The sequence below is a fragment of the Saprolegnia diclina genome, assembly GCF_000281045.1.
Source record: "Saprolegnia diclina VS20 unplaced genomic scaffold supercont1.6, whole genome shotgun sequence".
NCBI classification, from domain to species: Eukaryota; Oomycota; class Saprolegniomycetes; order Saprolegniales; family Saprolegniaceae; genus Saprolegnia; species Saprolegnia diclina.
Genome location: NW_008246073.1, coordinates 120404 through 131330, shown reverse-complemented (window position 1 = coordinate 131330; position 10927 = coordinate 120404). Strand labels below are relative to the sequence as shown.

The 10927-nt window shown below is 57.2% G+C and overlaps 6 protein-coding genes across 6 annotated transcripts in view; 3 read left to right on the top strand and 3 right to left on the bottom strand.

Annotated features, from left to right (window-relative positions):
• Window positions 1-120, bottom strand: part of SDRG_02541 (hypothetical protein) — a gene marked incomplete at its 5' end in the record, with an annotated part of 1630 nt that extends 1510 nt beyond the window's left edge. Inside the window, one exon of the mRNA XM_008608136.1 lies at window positions 76-120. Coding sequence (XP_008606358.1) covers window positions 76-120 — 45 coding nt within the window. The remainder of the gene's footprint in view (window positions 1-75) is intronic.
• Window positions 121-1245: 1125 nt separating this feature from the next.
• Window positions 1246-2738, top strand: SDRG_02540 (hypothetical protein). The gene has a single exon (XM_008608135.1). It carries the CDS (start codon window positions 1344-1346, stop codon window positions 2580-2582), a length of 1239 nt encoding a protein of 412 aa, XP_008606357.1. The 5' UTR covers window positions 1246-1343; the 3' UTR covers window positions 2583-2738.
• A 170-nt stretch (window positions 2739-2908) lies between these two features.
• SDRG_02539 (hypothetical protein) lies at window positions 2909-3771 on the top strand. Its single transcript, XM_008608134.1, has 3 exons — window positions 2909-3286; window positions 3339-3611; window positions 3655-3771. The coding sequence occupies exons 1-3, from the start codon at window positions 2942-2944 to the stop codon at window positions 3748-3750; spliced, it is 714 nt and encodes a 237-aa protein (XP_008606356.1). The 5' UTR covers window positions 2909-2941; the 3' UTR covers window positions 3751-3771.
• An 81-nt stretch (window positions 3772-3852) lies between these two features.
• Window positions 3853-4976, bottom strand: SDRG_02538 (hypothetical protein; the record flags this gene model as incomplete). The annotated part of the gene is made up of 10 exons (XM_008608133.1): window positions 3853-3926; window positions 3965-3995; window positions 4049-4237; window positions 4285-4331; window positions 4381-4429; window positions 4477-4525; window positions 4570-4616; window positions 4664-4753; window positions 4797-4864; window positions 4919-4976. 10 exons carry the CDS (start codon window positions 4974-4976, stop codon window positions 3853-3855), a joined length of 702 nt encoding a protein of 233 aa, XP_008606355.1.
• A 2328-nt stretch (window positions 4977-7304) lies between these two features.
• Window positions 7305-8675, bottom strand: SDRG_02537 (hypothetical protein; the record flags this gene model as incomplete). The annotated part of the gene is made up of 1 exon (XM_008608132.1): window positions 7305-8675. The coding sequence occupies one exon, from the start codon at window positions 8673-8675 to the stop codon at window positions 7365-7367; it is 1311 nt and encodes a 436-aa protein (XP_008606354.1). The 3' UTR covers window positions 7305-7364.
• Window positions 8676-10160: 1485 nt separating this feature from the next.
• Window positions 10161-10927, top strand: part of SDRG_02536 (hypothetical protein) — a gene marked incomplete at both ends in the record, with an annotated part of 1527 nt that continues 760 nt past the window's right edge. Inside the window, one exon of the mRNA XM_008608131.1 lies at window positions 10161-10894. Coding sequence (XP_008606353.1) covers window positions 10161-10894 — 734 coding nt within the window. The remainder of the gene's footprint in view (window positions 10895-10927) is intronic.

The following is a 10927-nucleotide window of genomic DNA, read 5'->3' as shown; positions in this document are numbered from 1 at the left end:
AGGGTTATAACGGTGCGTAGTCGTGGGGAATACTTGACTTTGTTATGGTTGTGGAGTGATCGTCCCTTCCCCGACAGTCATACTCTGGATGCACTTGTTTTTGCGTGTGGCAGGCATCATGATCTGACGGGCTCAGATTCACTTCTGAGTAGCGATTCGGGGTATTTTACAAAGTCGAAACAGAGTATAATGATCACATTGCGGAATTGGAGCTTGGAGCTTGGTCCGGCATAGCTCAGTGGGATGTTGCGCTGCTGAGTTTGCCGCCTCTGTTCGATGCATACCGGTAAGAGTATCTTCTGTTTCTCGTGGCTGGGCAAGAAGCTTCTCCTGTAGCTTTTCTATTGTTCTCTGGGGCTTTCATTGGGCTAATGGGCCTATATGGCGAATTGCGCAACTATACAAGTGCAAACTCACGTATGAATGTGTCAAAGGGAAATCTAGCTTACAATAATATGCTTACACGATATAACGAGTATTCCTCGTGAGGCAACGTTTAGGTCGTATTGCATCTTTTCGTTGGTGGATTTTGGTTCGAGCGGTAGCAGCTTTGACGCCATCATGGGTATGAACCAGATGTCCCGTCTCTGCCCACCAGTCAAATGGTCGAGAAGTTAAAGGCGACCGTCGTATGATTTGCTCGTACGACATGCGTTTTTCTTTGGATTTGCTTGGATACGCTGGGGCCGATTTTATTACACCATTCTCACCAGATAACGTCGTCGGATCACGGTGTTGAATCCTGACCCATGCGTGTCACCGTTCCAAGGAACAAGCAAAAGAAGGTTCAAGTGGGATCATTGACATCGGCATCTGAGTAGGTGGGCTTGCATCAGAGTTCGCAAACAGTTGTCGCAAACAGCGGTAGTCAGTGGCCTACTACGGTAGACACGCAGCTAGAAGGCGGGATGTGAAGCCTATCACAGCCCGCGAGTGCGCCGGCATTGTGATCCAAAATGTAACGTCCTCGTCATTCAAGTCATTTCATTTGACAGACTACATGCAACGGAGCACACAGACACAACAAAGCCGCTCCGCAGCCATAGTACATTTGACGTGCTTCGAAACGACATCCGTAGCAATCAACATTCTACTCTGTCGGCTGAACAATCACAGAAAATCATGAGGTTATCCCTCGTGGGTTCACATACTGCACATAGTTCAATCTGGTTTGATCAACTCAGACCCGCAGACTCAGACGTCGACTGAACCCTAGCCCTGCCTCACGCACCTCGGATCGCGCAACGGCATCGCCGTCTCGAGGCGCCTCGCTCGACCTTGCGTTTCGATCGGCTCATTTTCCAACTCGCGTCGTCTCCGACACCACTACCACCACCACAACCATGAAGACCGCCTTTGTCACGATGGCCCTCGCCGCGACGTCGGCGGCGGCGATGCAGCTCAGCAACGACGAGCGCGCCACGCTCGCCACCGAAGTGTTGGCGTGGAAGGCGACGGAAGCCGGCAAAGTCGCGATCGAGCAAGGCCTGGCCAAGCCCAGCAGCAACCAAGAGTCTCTGGACGTGTCGGATGACGAGATCGTCCGCTTCGCGGCCACCAAGAAGATCGTGGACCAGCTCAACATCGACCACCCCGAGGCGCGCTTCTCGACCAACAACCCGTTCGTGCTCTTGACGGAGAAGGAGTTTGCCGAGTACGTCAAGGGGTCGTTCGCTCGTGGCCAGCCCGAGCGCCGCTTGCGCGCCGACACGGTCGCCCGCGACTTGACGATCGAGCAGGCCGAAGCGGCTGGCATCGACTGGAGCGCCGACAAGTGCAACCCGTCCGTGAAGAACCAGGGCAACTGCGGGTCGTGCTGGACGTTCTCGTCGGTGGCCGTGGCCGAGCAGGCGCACTGTCTCGCGACGGGGTCGCTCCTCGACCTCTCGGAGCAGCAACTCGTGAGCTGCGACTCGAGCTCGGGCGAAGGCTGCCAGGGCGGCTGGCCTTGGAAGGCGCTCGACTACATCTCGGCCAACGGCATCTGCACCGAAGCCGACTACCCGTACACGTCGGGGTCGACGGGCCAGAACGGCCAGTGCAAGACGTCGTGCCGCAAGACCAAGCTCAGCATCGGGTCCACGGTCAACATCCAAGGCGAGAGCGCGCTCCAGTCGGCGCTCGACAAGCAGGCCGTCCAGGTCATCGTCGAGGCCGGCAACAACGTCTGGAAGAACTACCAGAGCGGCGTCGTCAAGTCGTGCCCTGGCTCGCAGTCGGACCACGCCGTGCTCGCGGTCGGCTACGGCACGCTCAGCGGCGTCAACCACTTCAAGATCAAGAACTCGTGGGGCACGTCGTGGGGCGCCGGTGGCTACATCTACTTGCAGCGCGGCGTCGGCAGCAACGGCATGTGCAACGTCGCCGAGCACCCGTCGTACCCCAAGATTAGCACGTCGCCGACGCCCACGTCGCAAAACCCGCCGACCAAGACACCCGCGCCGACGCCGGCGCCGACGGCGGACCAGTGCCACGGCTGCAGCCAGTGCTACTACCCGGCCGGTGACGGCTGCTACGACTTTGATGCGGCGACGTGCGAAGATCTTAGCGGCGACTACGGCACCATCTGGTGCGGCAACTAGGCGTCTTGTGGTGCTTCGTCTCTGCTCTTTCGTTGGTGACTTGTGCATATCGATGTCATTGTCCACATTTGAATACACATGATGTTTGTGTTCTCGGACTGCGTGGGTGGTGTAGCGTTGGTGCATTACGCTCCCCACAATCGACGAGAGAGTATCACGTAGCTGCTAGACTAGGAAATGCTTAAATTGTCCTCGGCGGACAACTAGCGAAGTAGCAAGTGTCCTTGTGAGATCCGTAGTCGATATTCACCGAGATTGATTGATTAATATGTGCCACGATAATGACCTTCGGGTGGAACCGTGAATTACTCGGGTAGTTGAGAAACGGCGTGTCGGTTTGCATCGAACTCGAGAGCGCGATGACCGAGCACGACCCGCCGACGGACTTCCAGTTTACGAGCGACTCGCTCGACCCATACGCCACGTACGAAGACTATTTGGACTCGCAGATCAGCGAGACGGACCTCTTCTACCTCGAAGACGAAGAGCTCGCGCGGCAGCTCATCGAGCTCGGGTACCGCGGCACGGGCGAGACGCTCCGGCGCGAAGACTTTGAGGCGCGGAAGAAGACGGAGCGAGAGCGGAACGCCCAAAAGACCAACTTGCCCAAGCAGCTTGCCAGCGCTGGCAAAGACTTTTCCCAGCTGCCGTTCCTCTCGGCGCTCGCAAGCCGCGAAGAGATGGTTCGCAACGGCAAGCTCACGGTAGTATATGGACACGAATCGGGCTCCTAACTTGATGGATACCGCTGGATAGTCGATCATCTTTATCCGAGACCGTAATCCAAAGGGCCAAGAAGTGAGCGGCTACATCGACTATGCGCTGCGTCTCAAGTCGGAGCCGTTCGAGCCATACTTTGAGCGGAAGAAGCGCCTTTTGCCGAAACCTTCCGACTTAAGCTACTACAACTGGGAGACGCAGACTTGCACGTCCAACTCGAGCCCCAATTTTCAAGTCATTGCGGACAGCGAGACGGGCTTGCTTTTCAAGAACAAACGCGATCGCAAGGTCATCAACGTGGACCCCAAAGTACGTAGCTTGATGCGGCGGCTGCACTCATGGAGTTTCATAGGCCAACCCGGGCGACAATTCGACTCGGACCGAAATCAAGACCGCCGAGTACATGCAGGTTGTTATTTACGACCACATGACGCGTCGCAAAAACTAATAGCCTTCGTCGTCGAGTTTCTTGGGCTTGCGAGGGCTTGACGGTACCGGTGTGTAGCGCCGCTTTTGGAGGGACTCGATGAGGTCGGCGGCGGTCGTGTGCTCAACTGCACGGGAGCCGCGACGTCGGAGTGGCGACTTGGTGTACGGCGATGTCACGTTGCGTGTCGACTTGGACTGTGTCGCTTTGGTCGTGTGGGGTGCCAACTTGGTACGCCGCGACGCCTGCTTCTTCACTCGCGCTTCCTGGGCACAATGTGGTGGTTGAGATCTCAATGGAAACAATTAATGGGAGACACCTGATCACGAATCGCTTGGATCTTGTTCATCCAGTCTTGGTGGCTCATGCGGGACATGTGGCACTGCTCGTCCATGTGCGTCATCTCCGCTTCAAGGTCATGGATCTCCTTCTCGAGCGACACGACGCGATGAGCCTGACCCGAACTGAGTTTCGTAAGCGCTGTCCAATTCTTCTCTTGCAGGAGAAGCTAAAGAAAGTTGCATTGCACAAGATGCATGGCAAGGAGCACGGTACTTGCTGCTGTAGCTCGAGTTTCTTGGTGCGCACGGCGTCGAGCTCCGCTACATGGCATCGATGGATGGTCTTAAGAGTAAAGATGATACTGCGTACCTTGCAAAGTCTTGGGCTTGTCGGCCAAGTCGAGAATGTCCTCGATCATCTGCAATATTAGCGCGTAGACCACCGGCAGGTCGTTTGTTGACGTACTGTCTCCGCCTCGAGGGAGTAGGCTGGCACCAAGCCCACAAAAGACCGTCTACAAGCGTTCTCAACACCTGCCCCGTGCAAGCTCGTCCGTACCTTGCGTCGTAGTACCGCCCCTTCAAGGCCTTTACGTCTTCGCTTGTCTTGAGCAGAATGAGCTCAGGTTGTACTTGGCCTCGCATCCTCGTACTTTGTCGTGCTCGACCTCGGCCCGAGCGATAGCAAGTCGAAAGGAGCGGATCCGAGCTCGGACCTCTTGCTGCTTCAAGACCCGGTGCATCTACACATTCGTTCGCGCATGGAACGTATACGTCTCCAAGTACCGCCTCGGCCTCGAGCATCCGACATCGCTGGGCGACAGCGTCCACGTCATCCACCCCATAGAGCTCGTCTGGGATCACATGCGTCGACGTCTACCTCGGAGATATCTCCATGATCTTCGTACCCTTCTTCTCATGGGTCGTCGCGGGTCGAACATTTCCCTCTTGGGCCGCCATGTCCATCGCCGTCCCTCGCGATCCGATCTGAAAATGATGATCCAAAATACCGTTATTTCGGCATCTGCCGCAATTTATAACGCCGGATACCAACAGAATATCCGTAAATTGATGCAATCGGCAAATGCCGAATGAAAGGCTGCATCACATTTCGACCAATGAAACCAATCTAGCGATTGGGCGACGTCTCTAGCGTCCTAAAGGCGGATTTCAGTTGTTGAGCAGTGTTGTGGTGTGTTAGGCCGAGTAGATCCTAGCCCAACGGCGATTGGGCGACGTCTCTAGCGTCCTAAAGGCGGATTTCAGCTGTCGAGCAGTGTTGTGTTGAGTTGGGCCGATGGGCGACCAATCCAACAGCGCATCGAAGCATGCCCTGGTGGCAAGCATCCGAGTCACTACATGCTACAGCAAGACTGTGCGCCAGAGCGCCACATCACATTCCCAGCCGTCCCTACTGCCACGCGGCGTGCACGAGGAGGCAACGCTTCAGTACAAAGCCGCCGCCAGGTACATCGGCTTTCGTCCCCGAGGCTAAAGCGCAAGTGCATGGGAAGACGAACAGAGTCCGTGTTGGGGTTCGCCGCCGTCCAAGAAAAGACTGGTGGGTGGGTCTAAATGCGTGATGTACACTGTAGCTACGAGGAATGGAGCTGGACGAGCAAATTGCAAACGAGCCTGTTGGCTTGGTCTTCGATCATTGTGGATACGCCTTGCAGAATTTAGCGAGCTGACTGCGCCGCCATCTTAAGCGAGATGGCGGTCCGGCGAAGCGGCTCAAGAAGGCGCAATTGCTTGGCCTTGGACAAAAACACTGCTTCACGCGTGCTTCACGCGTTCCGCACGAAACTATCCCTGTTCCACCGGCGTCAAGCACGCACGCAGAGCTGTATTCGAGCTTGTTTCGCGTTATCTCCATAATTACACAAAGACTTCGCATACGTAGAGACTAGCAATCTCCTTCTTCTTCTTCTTTCGCTCGCCGGGCCGTGGCTGCGCAGGCGGCGGCGCGGGGGCTCGTCTGGCTCTTCTGTCGTCGCCCTACGACGCTTGTGAATGTGCCTTTGCACCGTTGCCTGCAAGCCTATCATGGTTGCAGGCAAGGGTGCAAAGGCGCATCCACATGTCGTACAGCCCGCCAACACCGTGCTACACCTTCTCGGAGATCGCGCCGTCGACAGCAGTGAGCAGCAGCTGCTTTGCATCGCGCACATCGTTGGCGCGGAGCTCGGCGAGCGGCATCTTGAAGGTGACCATCTGAGCTGCCGTGATACGAGTGTGTACACATCGAGTTTGGCGCCGTAAAGTACGCGTCCAGACCGCGCGTGACGGCGACAGACAAGAACGTCAGCAGCCACGTCGGGAAGTCGCGCCAGTCGGTGGGCACGGGACCAAGTGCGCTGTCATCGTCAAAGAAGATTGTTAACTATGAGAACCACGATCCTCCAGTTGACCAAGAGATGGTTCTAGACCCAGGGTGGACAGATTCGGTAATTTTGACGTTATTTGACATTTTTGCAAGTGACTAAAAATGCCAGGGGTTGCCAGCAAAAAGTAGTGTTTTGGCAGTTCTTTCTCGGTTCAGGCCGCCCCATTATGCTCATTGCACATGAAGCGCCCACTCCAGCGCCGCATCATCGCCCACGAGCTCCACAGTGCGTCGTCTTCTTGAGCCTCAATATACAGACTCAGGGCGTATAGTTGCGGAAGATACCCGCGCTATAACGAGATCCCACTGGTCTGCGGTATCGTCGGGGCGTCCCAGGACGCGCGTACAACTGCCGAGAGCTCTCCTCGTACACGCTTCATAGTGGATTGGCGGTAGCTCATTGCCGCTTACGCACGACCGGCGACACCCCCGACGTTTACCCTTCCGACGCCATTCCGACACCGTCCATGGTCGCATATTCCATCGTTGCGTCGCCTTGGATCCTTCCCGACAAGTGGTCTGATATAGTTGTCGGAGGTGGTACCCGACGCATCGATCAACCATCTCGAAATGCCAACGTCGCTCGCGCTCGAAGCGGCCCCCCATCGCCCGTACGTAGATCGATCCTCTCTACTCTTTACCTGCAGTCTTTTTCTTATTCCCATTTTGGTATGCTAGAAGCGTCGCCCTCCGCGGTCTTGATTTTATAAATTAATCCAAACGAGCGGCGTCAGAGACTCACGACAAGTGTAGCCATCGTTGCCATAAAGGCACTACAAAACTAATGTCTGGCACCAGATCACCAACAGCTTCACCAACCCGCTTTGCAGACTCCAACTGCACCAGAACGAGATATACACGCGAATGGCTGGAATTTCATTGTTAGACGACGACGTTGGACATGTACCGCGCCGTAGAGATCGCGAGGACGAATTGTGTGCACACACATACGACGACCGTGTTGGCGCCTAGTTGCCGCACCAGATGGTGCCGTAGTCCCAGCTCAAGTCTTGGCACGACTCGGCGTCATAGTCGTTGTAGCACTCGTCGCCATCCGGGTAGTAGCACCCCGTGCAGCCGTGGCACTTGTTGGGCTTCTTCGTGGTCGGCACAGGGGTCTTGGTGGTCGGCGACGGGCTCTTGGTGGTCGGGGACGGCGTCTTGGTCGACGGCGACGGGCTATCGGTCGGGCCATCGGTCGGGTCTTGCGACGTCGGCGTCGGCGTCGTGTTGATCTCGGGGTACGACGGGTGCTCGGCGACGTTGCACATGCCGTTGCTGCCGACGCCGCGCTGCAAGTAGATGTAGCCACCGGCGCCCCACGACGTGCCCCACGAGTTCTTGATCTTGAAGTGGTTGACGCCGCTGAGCGTGCCGTAGCCGACCGCGAGCACGGCGTGGTCCGACTGCGAGCCAGGGCACGACTTGACGACGCCGCTCTGGTAGTTCTTCCAGACGTTGTTGCCGGCCTCGACGATGACCTGGACGGCCTGCTTGTCGAGCGCCGACTGGAGCGCGCTCTCGCCTTGGATGTTGACCGTGGACCCGATGCTGAGCTTGGTCTTGCGGCACGACGTCTTGCACTGGCCGTTCTGGCCCGTCGACCCTGACGTGTACGGGTAGTCGGCTTCGGTGCAGATGCCGTTGGCCGAGATGTAGTCGAGCGCCTTCCAAGGCCAGCCGCCCTGGCAGCCTTCGCCCGAGCTCGAGTCGCAGCTCACGAGTTGCTGCTCCGAGAGGTCGAGGAGCGACCCCGTCGCGAGACAGTGCGCCTGCTCGGCCACGGCCACCGACGAGAACGTCCAGCACGACCCGCAGTTGCCCTGGTTCTTCACGGACGGGTTGCACTTGTCGGCGCTCCAGTCGATGCCAGCCGCTTCGGCCTGCTCGATCGTCAAGTCGCGGGCGACCGTGTCGGCGCGCAAGCGGCGCTCGGGCTGGCCACGAGCGAACGACCCCTTGACGTACTCGGCAAACTCCTTCTCCGTCAAGAGCACGAACGGGTTGTTGGTCGAGAAGCGCGCCTCGGGGTGGTCGATGTTGAGCTGGTCCACGATCTTCTTGGTGGCCGCGAAGCGGATGATCTCGTCGTCCGACACGTCCAGAGACTCTTGGTTGCTGCTGGGCTTGGCCAGGCCTTGCTCGATCGCGACTTTGCCGGCTTCCGTCGCCTTCCACGCCAACACTTCGGTGGCGAGCGTGGCGCGCTCGTCGTTGCTGAGCTGCATCGCCGCCGCCGACGTCGCGGCGAGGGCCATCGTGACAAAGGCGGTCTTCATGGTTGTGGTGGTGGTAGTGGTGTCGGAGACGACGCGAGTTGGAAAATGAGCCGATCGAAACGCAAGGTCGAGCGAGGCGCCTCGAGACGGCGATGCCGTCGCGCGATCCGTGGTGCGTGAGGCAGGGCTAGGTCTCGAACATGGGACATCTCTGTCTGAGTTTAGTGGGTGAAACGCGGCTCAGATTTAGAATCTTGGGAAGGTCTCCACTTTCGGGAATGCATTGCTAGTGTGCATAGGTTGGGAGAGGATGCGGAAGGGAACCGATGTTGTTTGATAGTAAATCTACATTTGAGGACGTTACTTTCCGATATTGCTTGAACTCGCTAGTGCACATTGATAAGCTCACTGTTATGACTAGCAACTCAGATGAAGCCCTAGCTAGTCTGGCGAGGCCCTAGTCAGATATGACTGGGAATAGCGACTCTCTTTGCCGAGTCAACATTTCTGAGGAAGCGGGTTTCGCAAACGACGTGGCAACTATTGGGAAGGTACAGAAGTGGAACCCACTTGCAAACCGAATATAAAAGTGCACTATTTGCAGTGTCTTTGACAATATGCCAGGTACTGTGTATTGTTCGTGGGAAGCGCCCATCTGATGAACTCAGACGCAGGTCCACCAACTCAGATCGTAACGTCACAGATCCCACTCTAGATCACTGGCGTTGGCTTGTGACTTTGGCAGCGTCTACGAAACGCGCGCCGGTGGATTTAAGACAGTGGTCTTGCCGCGTTATCTTTTTCGTTTGCGGCATCCGTCATCGCTCATCTGAGTCGACGACAGGCGTTGAAGAGCGCTCGACAACAGCGGTATTGGCAGCTTTTAACGAATTGTTAGAATCGTCCCCAGCGTGAGATGCGACGAATGGGTAATACATGGTCTGTGTATGCCAGTGGGGCACGGGATTTGATCACCCGTTGACGAGGCTATACTAGAGTACAAAATAGTTCACGTTCTCTCCGCCCAAAGTGTTATAAAAGCAGCGGCGCGCAACATTCAAGGCTTTGCGAAGTCGTCGATTCAGATTTGTGGGTGTGCATCTTCACTCGTGCTTTGAGGTTCTACGATGTGTGGACGACTTCATCATTGACGCTGGTCGCATCTGAGTTCACCCAACTACCAATATCCCACGCTAGTCAATTCGCCAGCGAACGCAACACAGATGATTCGTTTGGGCTCCTCGTCGAGCGCTCTGACCAAGCATGAAAGCAACTATTTCTGAGCCCATAGTACCTAACTACGCAAACGAACGCATTCCCGTCCGTTGCTCATGCACAAAACAACGGTCCTTCTTAACCTTCATAATCTGATTCTGCTTCCTCGACTCAGACAGAGATGTCCCATGTTCGAGACCTAGCCCTGCCTCACGCACCACGGATCGCGCAACGGCATCGCCGTCTCGAGGCGCCTCGCTCGATCTTGCGTTTCGATCGGCTCATTTTCCAACTCGCGTCGTCTCCGACACCACTACCACCACCACAACCATGAAGACCGCCTTTGTCACGATGGCCCTCGCCGCGACGTCGGCGGCGGCGATGCAGCTCAGCAACGACGAGCGCGCCACGCTCGCCACCGAAGTGTTGGCGTGGAAGGCGACGGAAGCCGGCAAAGTCGCGATCGAGCAAGGCCTGGCCAAGCCCAGCAGCAACCAAGAGTCTCTGGACGTGTCGGATGACGAGATCGTCCGCTTCGCGGCCACCAAGAAGATCGTGGACCAGCTCAACATCGACCACCCCGAGGCGCGCTTCTCGACCAACAACCCGTTCGTGCTCTTGACGGAGAAGGAGTTTGCCGAGTACGTCAAGGGGTCGTTCGCTCGTGGTCAGCCCGAGCGCCGCTTGCGCGCCGACACGGTCGCCCGCGACTTGACGATCGAGCAGGCCGAAGCGGCTGGCATCGACTGGAGCGCCGACAAGTGCAACCCGTCCGTGAAGAACCAGGGCAACTGCGGGTCGTGCTGGACGTTCTCGTCGGTGGCCGTGGCCGAGCAGGCGCACTGTCTCGCGACGGGGTCGCTCCTCGACCTCTCGGAGCAGCAACTCGTGAGCTGCGACTCGAGCTCGGGCGAAGGCTGCCAGGGCGGCTGGCCTTGGAAGGCGCTCGACTACATCTCGGCCAACGGCATCTGCACCGAAGCCGACTACCCGTACACGTCGGGGTCGACGGGCCAGAACGGCCAGTGCAAGACGTCGTGCCGCAAGACCAAGCTCAGCATCGGGTCCACGGTCAACATCCAAGGCGAGAGCGCGCT